This window comes from Thermobia domestica, chromosome 12, assembly GCF_964235325.1.
Source record: "Thermobia domestica chromosome 12, izTheDome1.hap1.1, whole genome shotgun sequence".
Taxonomy (NCBI): domain Eukaryota; kingdom Metazoa; phylum Arthropoda; class Insecta; order Zygentoma; family Lepismatidae; genus Thermobia; species Thermobia domestica.
The window spans coordinates 160808235-160832399 of record NC_137465.1 but is presented as its reverse complement, the minus strand read 5'-3'; the positions used below and the strand labels follow the sequence as shown (position 1 = coordinate 160832399).

General features: G+C 34.7%; 1 protein-coding gene across 1 annotated transcript in view; it reads left to right on the top strand.

The window, feature by feature from the left end:
- Window positions 1-1918: 1918 nt before the first annotated feature.
- The window catches only part of LOC145666788 (trehalose transporter 1-like protein), a 55977-nt gene continuing 33730 nt past the window's right edge, over window positions 1919-24165 (top strand). Inside the window, exons 1-2 of the mRNA XM_081734347.1 lie at window positions 1919-2949; window positions 22662-22783. Coding sequence (XP_081590473.1) covers window positions 2894-2949; window positions 22662-22783 — 178 coding nt within the window. The 5' untranslated portion in view covers window positions 1919-2893. The remainder of the gene's footprint in view (window positions 2950-22661; window positions 22784-24165) is intronic.

Sequence of the window (24165 nt, the reverse complement as noted above, 5' to 3'; positions counted from 1 at the left end):
TTTACACAGAACAATATTAATTTTTGTGATTGGTTACCACATGAAATACAATCTGAATATTCCATGTGTAACGTCCCGATCCGTAAGCTTTCTCCTTGCGATCCTATCTCCCAAATTATATGTTATTCTTTCTTGTTAATGTCATTTAAACTTTATATATTCCATGTTATGTATTTCTGTTATTCTGCAGGTGCTCTAAATACCTTATTGTCTTGAGCACACTGTTCATCTATTTATATTGTCATATTTCTTAACATATGCATATTGCAGTTTGAACTGTTTTCGAACGAATCTAAAGTGGTAAATATTATGGAATCCTAGCTACATTACGAAATTCTGATTACTCTGCAAATTTTTGTATATGGTAGGCCTATCTAGTTTTGAATAAAAAAAAAGCACGAACATTGGTGAAAATCAAATTAATATAACCAAATATTGCAAAATATTAAAATAATTTTCGCAACTGCTAGGAGTAAGTATGTCACTGCTAGGAGAGTCTGTATCTCTATTAGGAGAATGCATGATCTGGTATTTATGTTGTACCAGAGTATTTTCTACATATATACATACATATAGCTATAGGCAATCTGTTTCAGCAGAATTATTGCAGAGAATTACACCTTTTTTTAGAGCTCACTATTGTCAATTTTCTCAAAAACTACACATCAGAATTTAGTCTTAAGCATTTCATTTTGTTAAGCTCGACGTGATCTATCAAGTAATATATTTCTTTAAGTTGCTTCAGCGAAAGGCTCTTGTGTATATTCTTTTAAATACTAAATCTATTGTTATATTATATGAATATATTTAACATATCGTATTTTTTTAAATAGTACAACACTTATCGATTTAATGGCAACTCCTGAAAAAAGTGCAACCTACCATTTTCTAATGGCGTTGGGCCACCAACTTTCACCTTCAAAACAACTCTGATGCAAAACGTGAAATGAAGTAATAGAGATCGTGAATGACAACAAGTGGAATATTACATCATTCTGTGGGTACTTTATCATTCAGTTACGTGAAAGAAGATGGAACCGGAAATCTGTACCAAATTCGTGTCTACATAAAGGACTACAAATGTTCAGGTCCGGGGATTGGCCCGGCTAGAAAAGATCTTCAACTTCATCTTGATATTCCTCAAACCACGTCGTCTTGAAACTGGATTATGGCGTTATTGCCCGGGACCAACATGTGGACAACAGAATGCATATAGTCCCTTAAAATGCCGACATAACCACGGATAGCAAGGCAATCAGTGTCAGCATAGGATCCACTGAAAACCAGAGTATTACGACCACGCCATCACAAAGTTCACGGTTGTTCGGAGGCACTATGGATCATGCGCTTCTTTGGGCTTCCGCCACATATAAAAATGAACCTTGATTTGAAATAAGGTGAATGATGATTCATCCTACCATATCACAGGTTTCCATTTATCACCAATCCATGTTGCCTATTCGCGGCACCATTGGCGACATGCTGAAACTTTATGCTCCCTTATCAGAGGTTTCGCTCGCTCAACCCGACCCCGAATGTCCATTCATGTAACTCGTGGCGTACATGATCGTGGACATATGCAGTGGAAGATGCTGCTTGAGATCCTTCGTCACTTGTAAGGTGTTTGCACTACGGTTTTAAGCGACAATCCACATCACTGTTCTGGGAAATTCGTCACTGAGAGGTTTCTTCCGATCACTATTCCTCTTCGTTGTGACTTTTGTAGGCTGTCATCATTTTAGAAGCTGTTCTTTTTGCACACACTGAACATATTTAGCACTTTCACCAGACTAGAACCACATAACCGATCGCCAATAACTTTGCTCTCTTTGGAAATCAGATAAGTTGGCCATTTTACACTATCATTATCTGCTGAGTTAATTGTACATTGTCATTCTACTGCTCCTGTAGTACGGAGTTCTCCCTAAGACCACCGCCACAACAGGTAATCACTACAGTCACCACCTGATCGTTGCCAACCCAGATAGTTGATACTTTTCCATTAAATTGACAATCATCTGTATATAGCCTATATCGTCAAAAACAGTAACTTTTAAGTGCTTCATTTAGTCCTTTTCCCTTCAACTTGAGAGAACTGAAGAAATAATCGATTGCATAGCCATGCAATCTCTCTCTCTTACAGACGAAATAGTGTGGAGAGAAACGATCTGTAACGTAAGGATTGATCCGGATTCGAACTCCGATAATGGTTCGGAACCTACATTAGTAGTATCCTCTATTCTTCATGACCTTTATGTTACATAAAAACATAGAACAAAAAGGTTTCTTTTCTTTAACTCTTAAGAGAACACTCAACACAGATTAGGAATAGCTGTTCTGTAATATAAGCCTATTATCAGTATTGCATAAATGAGAAAACTGAAAACTTGACTAACTAAATCTTAACTTAAACCTTTTTATCTCCTGCGAATCATAAGAAATTTCACAATAAGAAATTTCTCACTCTGTTGAAAGCAAATCTACAAGCGACAACACACTGTATGATCGCTGTCGGTAGTAACACTACAATGAAAACCATGTCATCACGAGTTCAATGAACTAAAAACAACGAAGAATAAATATTTGATCTTGAGAAGGATGTAAACAAAAGATAACATCTCTACGTTTGACTTCCTAATGCAGTTGCTTCTGATATTTTATACGAGGGTACAACGGTTACAAATAACTGTTTTTCTTTCGGTGAAACTGTATTTAAAGATCAATGTTAATTGCAAGAAACGCTAAAATGGTTACTGTTGTGAATGCTAATATGTGTCTGTGTATTTATGTGTGTGGAGGTGCTATTTTTTCTAGCTAATTTTTGACTATGTTAAAAAAATAGATAATAATGAGTTAGAAAAGCTAAAACTTAGTGTGCAAGAAATTAAAAGAAATGGAATCTTTGTGCTACGGCAAAAGACATGAGGAGGATCGCAGTGAGTTTATCAGGTACATAATATTATAATGCGTTTTTTATAACAAAAATTGTGTTCATCAAATAGTCGCTACAGCATTTGTGCACCATATTGCATGAACAATTGCTCATTGCAAGTGTATTTATGTTTCACCAAGTGGACTTTGTGATGGGCAAACACCGTGTGCGTGAACTTTCTTGGGATTCTCTCGTTTCCTCCTACATTTCTTATTACATCATTTTCTCATCGTCGCCATTTGCTCTCGTCTCGGAGCATAAACATAGGACGTTAAACATTAAAAAGTATATAGGCTATATTTAGATGAAGGGGGCCAAAAGTAGGTAAAAAAAATACATTTACAGGAATGAGTTGAAGTAAGGGAAACGTAATTGATTTGTATCCCATTTAAGAATGGAATAGAAGAGCTACATGTTGTAGAAATGAGAAATGCGAAATGCTATACTTAGAGACTATAAATGTACTTCCCGAAAGTACATAAGGGAATATGAATACAATAATGCAAGTAGTTAGCCCTAACCTAACCTAACATAATATTAACAGAAATTAGCGAAATTGTAACATTTCCTCGAACTTCAACTAAACATAGCCTACAAATATTTATGATAATATTTACTAATTGTTCAATCCGAGTGTTGGGCCTGTAGCATCACCAAAGAGCGATTCATCAAAATAGGTGCCAGCCAAAGAATACAGTAAATATTACTTTTATCCTGCATCCATGAACATCGGCGCAAATCTGTCTTCAACATTGGGGGGGACGGGTAAGACCGTTCCCATATCATATATATATATATATATATATATATATATATATATATATATATATATATATATATATATATATATATATATATATATATATATATATATATAAGCGATGCTCAAAATATTTATGAAGTTGAAAAACAATGCTTTGAAGGATCAGGGGAGCAGAATTGTCTTGAGTGGCGTATTTAGGGGGCTATCAGGCTGGGCGCAAGCTGCCCCCGAAATAAATTTGTTAGTTTTTCGCATTCCACGCATAGCAATAATCCTTTTTACCATTTCTAAGAATGTCATTGACTTTCCATTGTCTTATGCTCTTTGTTCAGAAATAATACTGTATTTGTCAAATTTCATTTCATGTAAGAACTGCGTCCTTTTGTTATTTCTTTCGTCCTTTCTACTTTTCTGTTTCTTTTTCTTGATGTTACTTTCTTTCACCTCGCTTATCATACTTTATCGACCGTTCTCAGTTGTGATTCAAGTTGGCCGTCATAAGTAACACCAACACTAAGAGGAGTTGATAAGCGAAACTGGTGTTCCACACCAACTTGCGCGGATATCAACATAACAGTACTTTGGTTATTATAACAAAGGAAAAATTATATCGGTTAGTTATATTTAAAAGAAGGAAATGCTTGAATTAAAGAAAATCAAAACAGTGGAATAATTAGCCCGGGAAATTAGCAAGTCCAAGAGGATGGTTCCTTTTTCTTGTGTAAATAGAATAAAGGGTTAGATTCACTCCTAAACTTTTGTATCATATCATATAGGATTTATCGGTCTGCAATTCTTGCCATTATAACTTCAATTTATGCACAAATTAAAATATATTTAATTCTCAAACTCAGGTGGGCAATTGCCCACTTCCTTCCTTCTGTTGGACATAGCCCCTCGAAACAAAATCCTGAATACGCCATTGGGTGGTGGGCAAATTTGAGGCTTATTTTAGAGAAGGGAGATGAAACTCATATTACGGTAGATGAATCTGATTTCTGAGGTGAACCTGTTGTAGAGTATATCATATATTAGGCGATGTAGATGAAGTAGAAGTACATATCAGTATTACAAATCACTGCCGTGAACACATTCTGAAATCTGAATACATGCATATTTATAATTGGTATGTTTCTAATTAGGCATCCACAAAGATCCTCGTTGAAATTGCTTTTTAAATATTTTAATAATATAAATAATGACTTCCCCAAAACTATGAAGAAAGGATATCAATTATGTACTTACGACGCAACAATACTCGTATTTGAGCAAAATGATGATGATCTCAATAACAACACAGGAATCGTTACAGAAAACTGACACATGTCATATACTCTTTAGTTAACAGATATAATCTTAAGATTATGAAGAAAAATATTCCAGCAATTGATTTTTTTTTTTTTTTTTTTTTTTTTTTTTTTTGCTTACGAAGCATCCTCTCTCAAAAGAAAAATTGGGACACGCGGAAATACGTAGGAACAAACTATGGTTCGAACTAGCAGAGAAGAGAAAACAGGCAAAATTACGTTTGCTACAAAATTCGAATGAAATAACTACACAAAATTTCATAGACATCAGGCTGGAAACTTCCCGAAGTTTTAGAACAAAGAAACGCGATTTTTTGAAAGCTAAAATTAAGGAACTTTAAGATAATAGTAAAAATAAAAACATCTGGGACATGTATAAAGGGATCAACGAATTTAAGAAAGGCTATCAACCTCGTGCTTATATATTAAAGAAAGCTGATGGAACAGTTCTCACTGATACAGATAGCATTTTAAATAGATGGAAAGATTTCTTTGACGATTTGCTTAACACGCAGCCAAAAACTAATGTGCGTGGAGAAAGGGAGATACACACCGCAGAACCATATATTCCAGAACCTAACCGAATAGAAGTAGAATACGCTATAAAGAAATTAAAGAAACACAAATCTCCGGGTGTAAACGAAATTCCGGCTGAGTTAAATTTAGCTGGAGGCGAAAAATTGTGGAACAATTTACACAAACTCATTCTCCTTATCTACAACAAGGAAGAATTGCAACAAGAGTGGAAAGAATCAATCATTGTTCCAATCCACAAGAAAGGCGACAAATCTGACTGTAATAATTATCGAGGCATCTCTCTTCTGTCAACATCCTATAAAATCCTTTCAAATATTCTATTAGCAAGATTGATCCCATACGCAGATGAAATTGTTGCATATTATCAGTGCGGATTTAGACGAAATCGATCAACCATCGACCAAATATTTGCCATTCGCAAATACTCGAAACGAAGTGGGAATGCAGTAGCCCGGTACATCAACGATTTATTGATTTTAAAAAGGCTTACGACTCGGTTACGAGAGAAATATTGTACAACGTTCTTACAGAATTTGGAATACCGAAAAAGCTAATTAGATTAATTAAGACATGTTTAAATGAATCACAAAGTAAAGTCCGGGTAGGAAAAATTTTGTCCACGAGTTTTCACGTCGAGAAAGGCTTGAAACAAGGAGATGTGTTGTCGCCATTATTATTCAACTTTGTCCTGGAACACGCTATAAGGAAAATCAAAGATACCAACCAGGGCCTAGAGTTGGACGGTGTTCACCAGGTTATGCGTACGCTGATGAGTAAATTTAATAGCGGATGATATGAGAACAATAGAAAGAAATGCAGAGAAAACTAAATACATGGAAGTGCGTCGGGACCGTAACAGGGCACATTATGAATGCGTTAAAATATTAAATAATATTTTTGATAAAGTGGATACTTTCAAAACTCTAGGATCAATATTAACAGATGATAATCATATTCACGAAGAAATTAAATATCGACTAAAAACAGGAAATTCGTGTTATTATTCAGTTCAAAATCTCTTGTCGTCGCGAATTCTGTCGAGGAATGTGAAGCTTAAACTATATAAAATGATAATCATGACTGTTGTTCTGTATGGTTTCGAAAAATGGTAGCTTACTCTGAGGGAAGAACACTGACTGAAAGTATTTGAGAACAAAATCCTCAGATGAATATTCGGATCCATGAGGAACGGGAATGGGGAATGGCGAAAACTTCATAACGAGGAACTACATAAATTATACGGCTTATCAAACATTGCTAGGGTCATCAAGTCTAGGAGGCTTAGGTGGGCAGGACATATAGCCAGGATGGAAGAAAGTATGAACGCTTTGAAAGTGTTAGGGGTAAAACAAATCGGAAAACGACCATTAGGAAGACGTAGGCGCAGATGGGAAGACAATATTAAGATGGATCTCGCAAAAATAGGAATGCAAAGTAGAAACTGGATCCAGTTGGCTAAATAGAAGTCATCTGAGAGCTTTTGTGAACGCGGCATTGAACCTCCGGGTTCCATAGGCCATAGAGTTGGCTTACGAAGCACGAGTAGATGCCTAGGCTGATACTACAATGCGCATTTACTGAAAAGATGGGTTCTACTGACATTGGGTAGTCTATATACTCTTCGTGTTCTAGGGCCTAGGGGAGAGGATGAGATAAGATTTCACATCAGGTTAGGCCTACGTCACACACAGCCGCACACCTTCATTTTCATTAAAAATGAAAAAAACAAAAACAAGAGAAACCGATTTCATCTCACTTTTCTTTGTGGCAATCGGACACAAATCATCACACTTATCTGCAAAAAGCACTTTTCAAATCGGATTATTGGGAGAGCGTCCAGTTCCAATGTTGGGGGGGACATGTCTCCCCATTTCCCCGGAATTTGTGCTCGTACCTACAGCTGAGACAACTTTCCAGCATGAGGAGAGGGGCATATCCTCCTCTGGCATTTATTGCAATTTGTGCCCCAGTAGCCGAAGTGGAATTAAAACATATTGATGAGACTACTAAACGCACTACAGCACGAAGTTCAGTTTGAAATACTACAGAATACGATTCTTTATAAAAGAAATGGAGAAGGCAAGAGAAATCAATTTCATCTCACATTCCTTTGTGGCAGTCGGACACAAATCATCACACTTATCCCAAAGAGCACTTTTTAAGTCAGATTATTGGGGGGGACAGTCCCCCCCAGGTCCAAGATTGGGGGGACATGTCCCCCTCGTCCCCCCTGGGATTTGCGCCAGTGTCCATGAACAAAAAAATGAGAATGATTGTTGTAGTAACTAAAGCATGTCTGTACGAAACACATCCAATTAAGTTAGTAGATGACTTTTGTATCTTTTTAAGATGACTTACACTTAAGTATTGGCTAGTTTATTCCGGTAACTATTGTTATTGTTACTTAAGCCTAATTCCAGCAGGAATTCAATTTCTTATCTGTTCATTTAAATACTTGAGAGGGGGCGCACGGTGGCTCAGTGGTAGAGCTCTGGTTCGACCCTCAACCAAGTAAGTTTATGTTAGACAACATTGTGTTCGTGAATTTTCTCGGGGACACTCACTCACTTGCCTTAATCTCGTCTCCCTTAGCCTAAAGAGAATATACGAGGGACGTTAAATTGAAAGATTTCTTTTTATATGGTACACAAAAGATTTCTAAAATAGGCCACTTTTACTTTTCTTAAATATAACTTTAGTCATCTATCAATCTGAAATTCCACAAATTAAAATCCAACAACGATTCTTTCAAACAATATTTATAATTTAGCTCAAATTACACTGTTTATTTCGAAATCACAGTTTCTAAACCTAGTAAATAATTCTCAGAGCATGTCATAATACTAAACAGTTTCAGCCATAACTCAAACTAACTCCCAACAGTGACTAAACAAGTGGTTACTTACATAAATATTATTCCTCAAATCTAATTATGATTAGGGCCTTCATCCTATTTTGAAACAATTAACACAGCACAGTTTAACACCCAATAGTGCAAGCACAATCAACTACATTTATTAGCATGACTGTTTATTAATAATTTTCTGATTTTTATGTTATAAAAAGTTGAAATTAGGATTTTAACAAAGTGCATCTTAGGATTTTTATAGGTTTTCAAAATTCTTGTTTAGGATTTACAGAAAATTGCATTTTAGTACATTTTATTATATTTGAACACTTTTTTCGTTATTGTACACTTCGAAGCTTATCTTTTAAGACTATTTCACTAAACTTTTAACCTAACCAGTCTTGTACTGAATAAAGGTATTAATATATATATATATATATATATATATATATATATATATATATATATATATATATATATATATATATATATATATATATATATATATATGTATACAGTAAAACCTGTCTTCAACGGACCCTTTATTAAACGGAAAACTATCTTAAACGGAAATATTTCACGGTCCCATGAATTTTGGAGAACAAAACGTGTAAAAGTCCCTTCATTAGGCGGAAACTGTGTTATGCGGACAACGGAAAGCAAAATAAACATTTAACGGAAAATTCTGAGTTCCGGACTACAGCGTTTAGAAGATGTTTAGACATTTTGTGAGACATATACATTACACTGTCTGCGATAAAATGTTAGTTCTTTCGTTAAATATTTCTGGACAGTGTTTACCTTCCCCAATCACTACTCATATTCACCCCCACAAATTGTCCTTAATCCTCGCAACTTAATCAAAAATCATACGGAATGTCGGAAAGAAGAAAACGAGATAGAGGAAGAAGAGGAATACGATACCGAGTTCGAAGAAGAGTGTAGAATAAATACTTATCAAGATGCTCTCAGAAGTTTAAAGGAACTGAAAAATTTGTCTTATGGAAAAATGATTCTGATTCACTTAGTATAATCTCTCAGGCTAAAGTGTATGCGGAAAGTCAAGCAGCCAAGCAGCAATTTACACAGAAAACCCTGCTTGTTTATTAGAAAAATAAAGAAAACGTGTGCATAGTATATTTTGTATTCATTTTAATTTTTTTGTGTATTTATTCGTAGAAGAAAGAATGTACGTACAACAATATATTTTCTCAGTATACCCCTTTATAAGCATGTATTAAAAAAAAAAAAAAAAAAAAAAAAAAAAGAGGAAAGGTCTACCTCCACTAAGCGGAAACCTGACTTTAACGGAAATTTTTGCAAGTCCCGCTCGATTCCGCTAAAGACAGGTTTCACTATATATATAAAATTGTAGCAATAGCTATAGATACAGCCCCGTATCTAGGGGGGTCTAGGGGGGCCGGGCCCCCTCCTACTTTTTGGGCTGGCTACCGGCCTGTATAGATATGGATATAATAGAAACATAGATTAATAGATATATAGGCTAATCATTAGTAAATGATCGCCCCGAATTAGACCCACATGAACCTGTTTTCAAGTTGTATTGCTATTTATTTGTTATTTTAAAGTAGCTTAGAGAGAATTACTCTTCTTTCATTTCTGCCATTCATTTTTAACTGTTAAACTCAAATATTTTTTTATTTTCATTTTTTCTTTGCTCTTCGCTAAATACTTATTTGTCTGTACTGCATTACTTCACAAAATTACTACCTTCCAAGTGTTAAGTGCTGCAAACTACGCACTATTCAGAAATAACGAAAACAATGAATTCTTACCTTCTCATGTTTTCAACCTGCGATATAAACATCCTACTACAGTATTATGTAAGTAAATTTTTAGATGGGTATAGGGGCGGAGTTCCCTATCAAACACATGTCGATGGGACATCAAAAATTACAAAACGCATACGAAAATACTTGTTTCCTATACTAGGTTACCACGCAAGGGGTTCCTTATACTCATGAAATATGAACTTTTCTTAGAGGGAAATGTACTCTTATTGCATTAGAAAGTGTTTTGATTAAGAACTTGCTTTAATGGGTGCAAATTGACTTTAGGAGAATTGAGTATACAGCGTGTGAACACAGGTGTAAAAACTGCAGTGCATAAATCACGAATTACTTGAAAACACAAATCAACTTATACTAGGTGTCCATTAAAAAGTATGAATGCTATCTAACCGAGTCAGGGCTGGAGTACAGCAGAGGAGACAGAGCGTAGCGGAATGGTGCGTCCGTTGGAGCAGGAGCGTCAGTTTTGAGTTACTGTGTTTCCGGTACTTTTTACGTTACTGAATAGCATAAGCAAAAGAATCTTTTTCACTTTCTGCCACTGAACAACAAAATATTTTGAAATATTCTATAAGAATAAGGAAGTTTGTAGCTCTATGCATGATCAGAATCTCAACGAACTTTTATCAACGAACTTAAAAAGTTCGCTACTGAATTCTCTACGTCTGTATGTGCGTGTGTGTCTGTTATTTGCGAATTTTTCAATTTTGAGCCCTCCATTCGAGAAGGTATCAAAAACTATCTCGAAGAAGTGGTGGAATTTTTGGCGTCACTTTTACCGTTCTCGAAATATTGTCCAAAAAAAGTTCCGATTTCGGGAGATTTAAGGAGCCATATCTCGGACTCAATCGTAAGTCATAGAGAGATCATATTGGCGTTGATCAATACGTAAGAGATGGTGAACATTTTGGTACCAAATAGTAACCGGTGACCACTGGCCAACTGGCCACCGTTCACCAGGTATTGGCCATAAAAGTTCGGATTTCGGGAGATTTTAGGAGCCATATGTCGGGAACCGTAAGTCACAGAGATGATATTTTGCGAATTTTTCAATTTTGAGCCCTCCATTTTGAGCATGTGTCTTCGTAAAACAACATATCGTAGAACGTTTTAACAGAACTCTTAAACATGTGGGAAAAATTTAGTTCTCAAGGAAATTATAAATGGATATATATATTACAAGAATTGTTTAATGAGTATAACAATAAAGTACATAGAACAATTTGTATAAAACATGTAGAAGTTAATGAGAAAAATTAATTCTTTTTAAGTTCGTTCTGGCAATGCTCTTGGAGCATTCTCAAGTCTCTCTCTCTTTTTTTTCTTTCTTTCTTAATCCTTTGAAATCTGCTGCAGCACAAACATCGCTTCACTTTCGTAGAAAATATTTTGAGTTATTGTATTCCCGGTACTTCTCATGTTAGTGAATACCACAAACAAAATAATCACTTCACATTCTGGAGCAGCACTGAATAACAAAGTATTTTGAAAGATTTTATAAGCATAGTCTGTTTAGAACTACAACGAACCTAAAAGTTTAGCGCAAGCGTCATTTCACTTTCCTAGAATCACACTGAAGAAAAAATATTTTCTGTTATTGTGTTTCCGGTAATTTTCACGTTATTAAATGACATAAATAAAATAATTACTTTACTTTTTGAAGTAGCACTGAGCAACAAAAATGTTTAGAAAGATTCCCTGATGTGAACCTTTTTCTATCGTCTACAATATTTTTTTATAAATCCCGAAAAACTGCTTTCTACAACACATGATGTAAGAGCGTATTTCATACTGGCTATTTTCTAGTACCTCCACAGTCAACTTTCCTCGATATACGAAGAACTTGACCCACTAGCTCTATCTGCAGGGAATCAGGTGTCCTTATTCTCCTCCACTCTCCACAAATTACAAAGAAACATATCGCCTAGAGGGAGCCTTATTATTGCATTGTTGAAACGGTATGTCGTGTATTTAAAAAAAAAAAAATCAATTTTATTTGAAAAGTATTTTAAAAGTTAAAAATAAGTATAAACGGCAATTTAAGATATTATAGGTTCTAATTTACTACATTTTAGGTCCTGGTTCCTAAGTTAGAACATTTTAGGTCCTATAAAAGTATTATATTTTTGTTCATAGAAACTTGAAATATAAAGAAAACACGAAAATTCGCTATTAACTGCACAGGAATAATATAGGGTCAAACATAAGAATCCGAAGCCTAATTATTAGGATTAGTGAGAATGAGGTGTCTGTCATAGGGTAACTAAACGGCATAAGACCTAAAAATATAGGCACTAGTCCTAAATTTTAGGTCTTGTTCCTTTTAGGACAGTGTCGTTTAGGTCTTGTGCGGCGAAATGATTTTTAGGTCTTGTGCCGTTTAGGTCTTATGCCATTTAGGACTTGTGCCGCGAAATGATTTTTAGATCTTGTGCCGTTTAGGTCTTGTGCCTTTTTCATTCACCTGCTTTAGTTCTGAAATTCGCCACCACCACACGAAATTGCGACGATGCAGTAACTAGTTGGCAATAATGTTACGAACGTAGCTAATTCCAAGGGTAACAGCTATATTTGCACTACTAAAATTATTATTATCATTATCTGTCAGCAGTGATACATGAATTACATTATATAACCTATTTCATTCTAAGAATTAATTATCTATATAATTGATTAAGAAATTCATTTCTTTCAAATGGAAATACGAGAATCCCATAACAAATTTCTAAAAATTAACTTATTAAAAATGTTTAAACAGCATATTTTACCAGACTTTTCTGAAACCAAGCAAACATTCAGAATTGCAATATAGATATATATACTATGTGGAGTGTATTTTGTTAAGAGTAGGATAAAAGCCCACTAACTTTCCAAAGGTAGGACAAAAGTCTGCCAAAGTTTGCTTAATTAGGGCAAAAGACCACTAAATATTTCACAAGTGAACATTAAATACCAACTATATACATTAAGAACGCAGACAGACTATATTTCACAGTGCGTTTTGATAGAGTTGATATGTATAAGCATGCAAAATAGACAAATAACGCTAAATTACTAATGTAATATGCAACACAATACGTTTGAAGAAACCAATATATACTGTAAAACGGGGCTACTTTGACAGGTTTTGGACTAGTTTAGATGTGTACACGGGACACTTTCTGCAGCCAATGAATGATACTATTCTCATCATAACAATAGGTATCTAGACTATCACATCCACTACTAAACCTAAGTTTCTACATGTAAGTTTTGGCGGGAAGAAATTAAGAAATACCGGTCAAAGTAGCCCCGGGGGTGGGGCTACTTTGACATCTTAGGTATTTGCTGCATAAAGTCAAAGTTACTCAACGTATGGAGTTATTTTGACATGGAATTTATGTAAAGTGTATAAAACACTGTTTTGGTCATGTGTAAAGTACGGTATGCTGTATACTTGAAAAGCACGAAATCTTTATTTTGTTGTGGTACATCATTATACACCACTATACAAGTTTTTCTAAAGCTTTACTTTTAACATCTTTTACTTTGAACATACACGGTGCTTTACCTTACATTGTTACTTTATTTTTTACTCTCCTTTATTTTTTTACTTTACTTTACTTTTAACATAATTACATATGTATCGGTATGTTATCTTTACATGTAACAATGGAAAGAAAAACCGTAGTCGTCAACATCACAGTCGTAACAAGCATACTGAGGATTTTGTGATCCACCATTACAAAACGCACACACCCATTTTTTGCACAGGACACATTGAATCCACTCTCTTCCACCCTTCCACAACACGTTGATATATATCGTCAGAGTGCAAATTAGATTATTCACTTTGGGGGGAATAAACAGTGGCGGATCTAGAAGTCCTTATATTATATATTGGGGGACAGGAAGGATATTGAGAGGGGGTAGAAATACAATGAGGGAAATCTCTCATCCCCTCCGGCGATTCGCACCGTGGACACCATATCAGCCTTTATCTATGAAAGTATATGCAACAATTCTCACAGGAAGCACGAATTGCTCATCTGTCAAAGTAGCCCCACTCTATGTCAAAGTAACCCTAAATGTCAAAGTAGCCCCGTTTTACGGTAGTCATTTAGGGATGTAGCCTGCAAACTTTTCCAGGGGAACATGCTTTTTCATATTAAAAGTAAACGAAAATTACATTTCCAAATTACGAAAGCTTCAATGAGACAATGAATATATATATACTTAATACGCGTACCGGTATATAAATACAATTATTATTATTATTATTATTATTATTATTATTATTATTATTATTATTATTATTATTATTATTATTATTATTATTATTATATTTTCAGTTTGTTACCTTTTTGAAACCTGGGTCTTGACAGTATGTGAATTTAAGACTACAGCTTGTGGGAAATGTACGAATAAGAAATCGGAAACTGTTCATGAAAGTCCAAAAATGAAATGAAATGAAATCTTTGAGTTTTACGTCCTACCGTTATGCCGGTTAGGCTAAAGGAGACGATGATGATGAGTAATGAATGAAATGGTGGAATGAAGAAAGTGGGAGAAGACGGGAAAACTCCGAGGAAACCTACACTATGGTGTTTGCCCACCACAAAGTTCACTTGGCGGGACTGGGATCGAACCCGGGACCCCAAGCACCAGAGGTTCATGAAAGTCCATTTGTTTGACTGTCTTTATCTTCTGTACTCTTATATAAAAGAGTTTAGATAAGTGACTTTCTGGGCATACTACTACAAGTAGAGTCGTTAAAATTTGATTTTAAAAAATCATTTTCTTAACGAAAGCAGGATATAAGAAAGAATTTTTGAAAATACATATCGTAAAAAGGGTGGGGTAAGATTTTTTATTAAAGAGTAGCGTATCTTGCAAATTTCTGAAGCTAGTAAATTGAAACTTGACATATGTATAACCCTTTGGGGATCCCATGGTACAATTTGTACCATACGGGGTGTTTCATGGTACATTGCGTTATAACTCTCCTATTTGAGCTTTTTCGTCCTTTTTTTTTTTTTGTTTTGTTTTTCAAATCCAGAGGTATTGCAGAAGACATTACGGATGGTTTCACACCTTCCTGTGTCGATACTTAGGAGGTGATGACGTCATAAGTCAAAAAAATTATATTTTCGTGTAATACTTTTTGGGGGGGGTTATGTAAAGTATTTTTGGCGGGCTTATTTTTGCACGTAGAAAATTGAAATTTTGCACAAACATGCAGTCCACCGAGTAGTATTTACCAGATTTTTTCTTCAGATTTCTGCGTTAAAACAGGGGGTGATCCAGAGGGTCAAAAAGTTGAAAAAAGGGATATTTTTACCCAAAAATCCCGTTTTCCCTCATTTTCCCGCCTTAGATACATGATGGAGACAAGTGAATGGTACCGCCTGAAAGGCAGTTCTATTCTGAAGAGAATGATGTGCGACACATGGCCCTAGGGTAATTAGGGAAGTGTCAGGGAATTTTTATCTAAATATACTTCTGTATAGGGGAATTTGGGACATTTTCGGTACTATTTTTGTGCTGGCTTATTTTTGCACCTAGAAGATTGAAATTGTGCACAAACATTCAGTACACCGAGTAGTATTTACCAGATTTTTTGCAGATTTCTGCGTTAAAACAGGGGGTACAGAGGGGCTAAACGTTGAAAAAGGGAATTTTTTACCAAAAAATCCCTTTCAGGGGATTTTCCCGCCTTAGATACTTAATGGGGACAAGTGAATGGTACCGCCTGAAAGGCCGTTCTATTCTGAAAAGAATGATGGGCGAAACATTACCCTAGAGTAATTAGGGATATCTCAGGGAATGTTTAAATATTTCCCTCTGTACACGGGAATATGGGACATTGTCGGTATATATATATATATATTTTTTTTTTGGCGGGCTTACTTTTGCACCTGGAAAATTGGAATTGTGCATAAACATTAAGCCCACCGAGTAGTATTTACCAGATTTTTTTTCAGATCTCTGCGTTAAAACAGGGGGGTCCAGGGGGCTAAAAGTTGAAAAAAGGATATTTAGACCCAAAAAATCCCGTTTTTTCTCATTTTCCAGCTTTAGATACATGATGGAGACACGTGAGTCATACCGCCTGAAAGGCAGTCCTATTCTGAAGAGGGTGATGGGCGAAACGTGACCCTAGGGTAATTAGGGATGTCTCAGGAAATTTTTTACCTGAGATCATGGTGTTTTACGGTAATTTAGGGCATGGTGGGAATTCCTGATAAAATTTCTCCCGCCCTTGGTATTCAAGATAGAAACTTGAAATTTGGCACACACATTCAGTATACCAAGTACTATCTATCAGATTTTTTTAGATGGCTACGTTCACACAGGGTCGCTCCAGGGGGGTCCAAAGTGCGAGAAAAAATTTCCCTCCGAAATTTTCCCTTTAACATCATTTTCCCGCTCCTGGTATATGGTATGAGCATGCAAGTGGTATCATTTGAAATCCAGCTCCATTCTGAAGAGAACGAGGTATGAATCATGTTCCTAGGATAAATAGTGACGATGCAGTAGCTGCTTGACTGAAAGTCTAAAAAGTAGCCCAAAAACCCCGGATCTCTTAAGGGATAAACTTTCCACTGTAAAACAAAAAAGAAAAAAACCTGAAAATTCAACACAGAAGGGCAACAACAAAAGGTGCACTTTCCTTAATGTTCGAATTCTCCATTATTTATTCAGAAAATATTTATAAAGTAAAGGATTTGCTTAAGCTTAATACTGAAAATCGGTATTTCAACTTTTAACTAAAAGTAATAAAATATATGTTTCAGCGTCTTGAAAATTACATTTCTAAGAGAGAAGGAGAGTCAATTTATATAATATTAAAATTTCCGCTGCTTATGAAATTTGACCAGAAAACTCTTTTCCTTTAGGTCTGGGTTAGTCCAGTCAGACAAATGAGAGTACAAAGTGGATGATTAATTAGGCTCTTTTAATTATTTTAACATGTTAACATACAAACATTGTTAATTTGCCGTAATTGTTAAATACCACTAACCCTCACTTGGGGGGGAAAGTATTTGTTTTGGGTGTTAAGGCATCATTTGCCGTCCGTGATTTTAACTTCACGTACTATCAAGACTCAGGTCTCAAAAATGTTGCATATCTGAAATTTATTATTATTATTATTATTATTATTATTATTATTTTATTATTATTATTATTATTATTATTATTATTATTATTATTATTATTATTATTAATAATAATAATAATAATAATAATAATAATAATAATAATAATAATAATAATAGTTAATTTCAGCTATGTTAGTAATACTAAAACTATTGTTAATAATGGAAACGAGTAAAGAGTAGTTAATTACGAGTATGACACTATTTGCTACGGAAAGAGTTGAATATGGTAAATATATGTGTAAAAATAATTTACTTCAAATCAACACAAAGAAAGCAAAATTTATGACGTATATAACTAAAACACAACATTATGTTACTAATACAGATAAGAGGCCAATTGTGTGGAAAAAGAAAAAAACAAACAATATGAAAGATCTGGAAATCACATTTGATAGGTAGTTAATATTTTGTCACCACACAAATGCTATCATGAAAACAGCAAGAAAGAACAATAGGCTTTATTTATTTATATTAATTTCAGAACGATAGAATATGTATTTATACAAATTAGTTGTAAGAACTAATCTAGAATCTGGTTCTGTAATATGAAACAGTACGTCTAAAACTTTGACTAACAGATTGACAGTATTCTTGGCAAGGACACGATGGTAGCGCTACAAGAAATTTTTAGGTCCAGTCTCGTTTAGGTCTTGTGCCGTTTAGAACTCGTGCCGCGAAATGACTTTTAGGACTTCTGCCGTTTAGGACTTGTGCCGCGAAATGATTTTTAGGTCTTGTGCCGTTTAGGTCTTATGCCGTTTAGAACTACTGCAGTTTAGGACTTGTGTCATTTGGGACTTGTACCGTGTCCCCTAATAAGAATAATATTCTTTGACTGTTCTTTGAAATTTACAGCATATTTTCATATGTATTTTCCGTTCTTTCAAAATACTGTAAATAAATAAATGTATAAATTAAAAATAAAGGATAATATGAGAATTTTACAATGCAAACATTGCATTTAGTATACTTAGAAGATGATATGACCTAAAATAAGGTGTCGTCCCACTTGCGACATTCCTATTAGCGACAGGAACTGTTAACTGTCCTATGAGTGACCGATTCGATCTGTTAACTGCTCTATGAGTCACCGATTCGTTCATACTAAGATAATGGAAGAAGACAAGGTTCTCTCTTCTTTAACTTGTTTCATGCTAATGCGATTTAGAACCTAACAAATTGTACTATGAAACATTTCTCTCTACCTGAATTTAATACATGAGACTGCTCTCATTACATTAACAATATTTTCTACGTTTTTCCTAAATATTTTTTAATTACTTTCTATGAATACACTGACTATATCAAGGGGAAAACTAACTAAATATTTAGAGTAGCTCCGCCTTTGTCTATGATTCTAAAATAATTAAAAATTTGATGTTAAAATGATGCGGAGCATAAGTTTAGATTGAATATGTTTATGGCATAAGAAAGAAATCAGAAAGAGGTAGGGGCGCCCGAAGAAAATTTTCTAGGTAGGGGCATCTTCATGGTTGCTGTACCATGTCTGGTATATCTGGTATACGTGGTTTGCTATATTACATATACATTTTCGTGAGTCAGGGGGTGATCCCTGCCTTCCCATCGGGCGGGCGCCCATGGAAGAGGGTGTTCACCACTTGAGGATATCAAAGAAATCTTTTAAAAAATGTATTCGAAGAAATTATTACACAAGTTACAAATCTCTCGCAGGACTTAACAGTTCGTCTAGTTATAAGGGATTACTCGTATTTCAGATTGCTATACGACAATAAGTCAAAACAAGGAAGGAAGGCAAATTAAGCAATTAGTTTACGTTTTAGTAGCTTACAATAGGGTGGAAGGTAGTTTAAATAGTTCGTTTACCTTTTGGATTGTTTAGAGTGAACTGCATTGTAATTGGTGAGATTGGTTGAGAATAGCCAATCAGATGTAAAGGATCTCAAAAGCTGTCTTTTATCATTGACTTTTTTTTTTTCATTTTATTCAGTGTCTTTGGAAGTCTAAAAAGTAGATAGTTGGCGAAACTGTTACACGTTTAAGTTTTTCAAAATAAAATATATTACTGTGCTTAGTGAGTAATTAGATTTGAATCAAATTAAGTACAGAAACCAGAGCTTTTGAAGAAAGGAGATATTACAACTGGATTTTCAATAATTACATAAGAATATACTTTTCATGGAAATGTCCCTGTTGTCTCACTAAGTTATTTGATATGTTTTACGTCAAATCTAACTCAAAATTAAAATAAGTTTTATTTGCATTCAATAAGTATCAACTTACTTACAATTAGGCAGTAATTAATCAAAATTCATGATGTCACAATAGTATCAGAAAATAAAGTAAATTGATAAGACAACAGTAAGTATGATTAGATTTTTGCTTTACAATTAGGCCTATGTTAGTAAAAAAAAAAAAAAAAAAAAAACAGAATAATACCCAGTTTTATTTGAGCTTTAAGGATTTGTAAGTTATCTAATTATATTATATGTTCAGTGGCCTAAGATCAACAGTGAAAAATTCTCTTCCTTAAAGTGGTTGCTGTTTGTTAGAGTTTAGTGCCCTTCTCAGCACCGTGTGGCTATGAGACATGGTTATACGGTTTAAGGTGGAATCTGAACCACAGTATTGTGTTCAATATTCTTCCACTGGGAATCGAGCCTCAGACACTCCACACCAGAGTTACGCGCTAGCCATTTGACCAACAGATGGATTCTCTTTCTTTGAAAGTCTGCGTGCAATATATCAATTATGTAAGACTACTATTCAAAATTACTGTACGTAAAATGTCACTACTATCTTAAAGCAAGATGTGGTATAGCTCCTGTTATTAATTAGCTGGCTTGATCACTAGATATTACCCCGGGCGCTGGTAGCAGGGGAACACCGGGACGACAAATCAACAAAATATAAGGAATTTAGATTATGTTGGTAAATATATTTAAAAAAACGTAATGTTAATTCAGATGTTTTAATAGTGATCAGACCACTGCTAAATACAATTTATTTATTTATTTATTTATTTCGTAAGGAAAACACAACAGGCTTAATGCCCAGTTATAGTGTCGCGTACATAATTATCTAACATACACTATTCTACATGCACAAATATACGATATTAATTATGCAGAAATTACTGCCTGACAATTTTTTTGAACTTGTTTTCGGACATACTAAATACATCTACTACATGGAGTCTAATCATTTCATTATTTCATTACTAAATTATTGCACACCTGGGCAGACAGAAATGTTCGGCGAATCAGGAATTTCTGTTTGGCTGAATTCTGTTTGCCCGAAAACTATTTAAAGGGAATTTACACTAAGAAAGGATTTTTTTAACTAGCAAAATCTAAAGTTTTTTATAGCTTGATTTTTGAGGTGTTGCCAATTTTCATGGAGGGTTGGGCAGATTATGGAACTAAACACTTCACTTAGTGTTAAGCGCAGAAAATACTTTTTTCTTTTCCATTTTTTAAATTAGAGGTAATAACTTTTGGTTAATTGTTAATAACAATTTAATACAATAAAAATATTTTAAAAAATCTTTCTCCCAACACCTAACCAGTAACTAAGATGTAAACTCAAATATAAGGATCATTTATAGAAAAGTGAAGGGGAAGTTACTGGTAGATACACCTGAGATGTTTGTTTGTGATTGGACAATGGAAAATATAAACAAGTCCTTATCTCTGACAATTCCTGTTTCCAAATATAAACAATTTCTGTTTCGCCGAACACAGCCGATTGCTCACATGTGCAATAATTTCCCAGCTTAAGGCATTCGGCGAAACAGGAATCGGCGAAACAGACACGAACCCTTTTCTACAATAGAATGTCCCTGTGTCTGCTGTTCTAGTCTTACCTATTGCGACACGTAATAATACTTCTGAAACTAATTCTGGACAGTCTATTTTACAGTTTAATAATTTACATAAGAACAACAGATCAAACATCCATCTTCTTTTTCCTAATGTTTGAAAACTAAAATTCGTTACTAAGTCTTCATAGGGGGTCTACTTTGGGTAGAAATCGGTTTTCTTGTATGCAAGATTTAAAAAAAAAAATTAAACTGTATATTTTCTATTGCATCAGAATATTTAGTGACATTTAGTGTCCAAACAGTACAACAGTATTCTAATTTTACGCACATACATTTTAACACATACGAAAATTATAACCTTATAAATGTTGATTGTTTGTAGAAATCCTGCCCTATCCTATAAATTAAACCTAGGTTTCTATATTCACTATTCGTTATTGCGTCAACGCGTTGAGCAAAGGTTAATTTGCTATCAAATATAACTCCTATATCTTTGATAGTATTTGGGGTAGACAAGGAAGTGCCACTTATTGTATAGGTAAAGTTAATTGGATATTCTTTTCTCGTGAAAGATACTGATTTGCATTTGGACACATTCAGGACTAATTTACTCTTATCACATCATATTTGAACTGCCTGTAGATCTTACTGAAGTTGCAAGCAGTCATCAATTGAACTTAGTTTGTAGTATAATTTAAGATTGTCGGCAAAATGAAGAACTTGAGAAGTTTTAATACACAGAGGAATATCATTAATAACAAGAAGATACAACAGGGGACCTAGATTAGATCCTTGAGGGACTCCCGATAGAATATTGAACTTGAAAATTACCGGTAATGTAAAACATCGTCTAGGATTGTTCAACTGCAACTCTCTCCAACCCTCTGCGAGAAGACTTTTTTTAAATCTTTGAATTTAATATTTGTATTGTTATTTGTATATTCTATGCTGTTACTATCTTGATGTGTATCAAGTTCAAAATAAACAAGAATAGCACTCGATTTCAATAATTCAAAAATATGTTTTCATTAACTTTTATGCTTTAACTATAAAAGCCTTTCACTTTAAAAAATATACATAATACCAACTTCTTTTATCTTACATTATGATCTTACAATCCATATTTAAATCTAGGAGTACAGAATAAACTCTAGTTGTTTCTCACAACACACAGGGGGCGAATTGGAATTTTCGCCCCGGGCGCTTACAACCCACGCGACGGCCCTGGGTATTACCCATCCTCATGTTCCTATGCCTGAATAGATGTCCAGTAAGACGAATGATGGGTATAGCCCCTCCTTTTTCTATCTATCTTTATTTATTTATTTATTTTTTTGGTCATAGGAGAACCTTACTTGAACACGTGTCGTGTTCGAGCAATTTTGATGATCAGAGTTTGGAACTTCTTCACTAGGATCCCGGTTCTGATATATTTTAAATAAAGATATTTTGCATCAATTTATTTTTGTATTATTTTATAGGTATAGTCTACTTAAAAGAAAATATTTCTCTTTTTCAGCTTAGTTCAAAAAGACAACATGAATGCGTCAAGCAACAAGGAAGCTGCAGCATGTCATGATCTTAAAGGATCTGAAAATGAGAAAGGAAAACGCCTTCCACAGTATGCGGCTTCGATTTCAGGTGAGAATGTGCGGAATGACCGAAATAAGTAAACCTGAGGTAATAGGGTTTTCACCTGAGGTAATAGGTAATAGGGTACACATATAATTTAAATGCTGGTTAGTGATAGCCTAAATGATTCATTTTGGTGAATTAATTCGCTTATATGAATCATTAAAATTTTCGCGTTTTCTTTTGCTTGTATAGCTTATATTGGTCTGCTGAATTCAATTGATTCGAAATGATTCGATCAGATAAATTGTTTAGTATCCTGTGCTTTTCTATAGCGTAGATTAATCGGATGGAATGAGAACGAGAAGATCGTACGAATTTAGTGAGCCATTGTTGTTTGTACTTCATTGTGGTTAAGATGTTTGCTGTGTATTACTTTTACGCAAATCGAGGAGATACCTTTAATAGTTATTGTAATGGTAAATTTATATTGTTATCGTGAGACTTCCTTTCTTTCCTTCTCTCGCTATATGAAAAAAAAATGTTCTCTCTGTTTCCTTTTCGTCCCCATATACTCCCTGCAGTACATTTCTGGAAAGAATCATGACTAATTTGATTCACTGCATGATTCGACCATCCAATCAAGTCTTTCATGAGTGACACAACACTAATACAAGTGGATTGGTGGAATCGTTTTCAAGAACAGCTGGTATACAAACCTCCGTGAAATTGCCCCCTCCATAGGAGCACTAACGATCTCTTCTAATGTAGCCCCCGCCAAGTGAACTTTGTGGTGGACAAACACCGTGTGCGTGGGTTTTCTCGGGGTTCTCCCGTTTCCTCCCACTTTCTTCATTCCACCATTTCATTCATCTGTCATCATCACCGTCTCCTTTAGCCTAACCGGCATAACCGTGGCACATAAAACTCAAAGATTTCATTTCATTTTCATTTCTTCTAATGTAATCGTTAGTGCTTTCTTACTGCTTCTTAGTGCACCAACTTCCAACGTTAGTGCTTCAATAGTGTGGACGCTAGAAGCAAAAAACTTGGGAGAGCTAACTTCACGTTAGCCTTCCTCCAGAAAGCACTAACGATGAAACTTAGTAAAATCGATAGTGTATCGTTAGTGCTTTTAGGAAACACTAACGAAAGTATTAGTGTTTCCTAGCAGCACTAACAATGCACTGTTAATTGCACTAAAGGTATCATCGTTAAGGCTTTCTGAGGGGCGGTTAGCATGAACTTAGCCCGCTCAAAGTTTTTTGCTTCTAGCGTCCATACTATTGAACCAGTAATGTTGGAAGTTGGTGCACTAAGAAGCAGTAACGAAGCACTAATGATTACACTATAAATAGTCATTGTTACTTTTGAATTTTCGGGAATTTCACCCATTGAAAAAATCCCCATGAAGCACTAACGTTGGGAGTTTGTGCTCTAAGAAGCAAGCA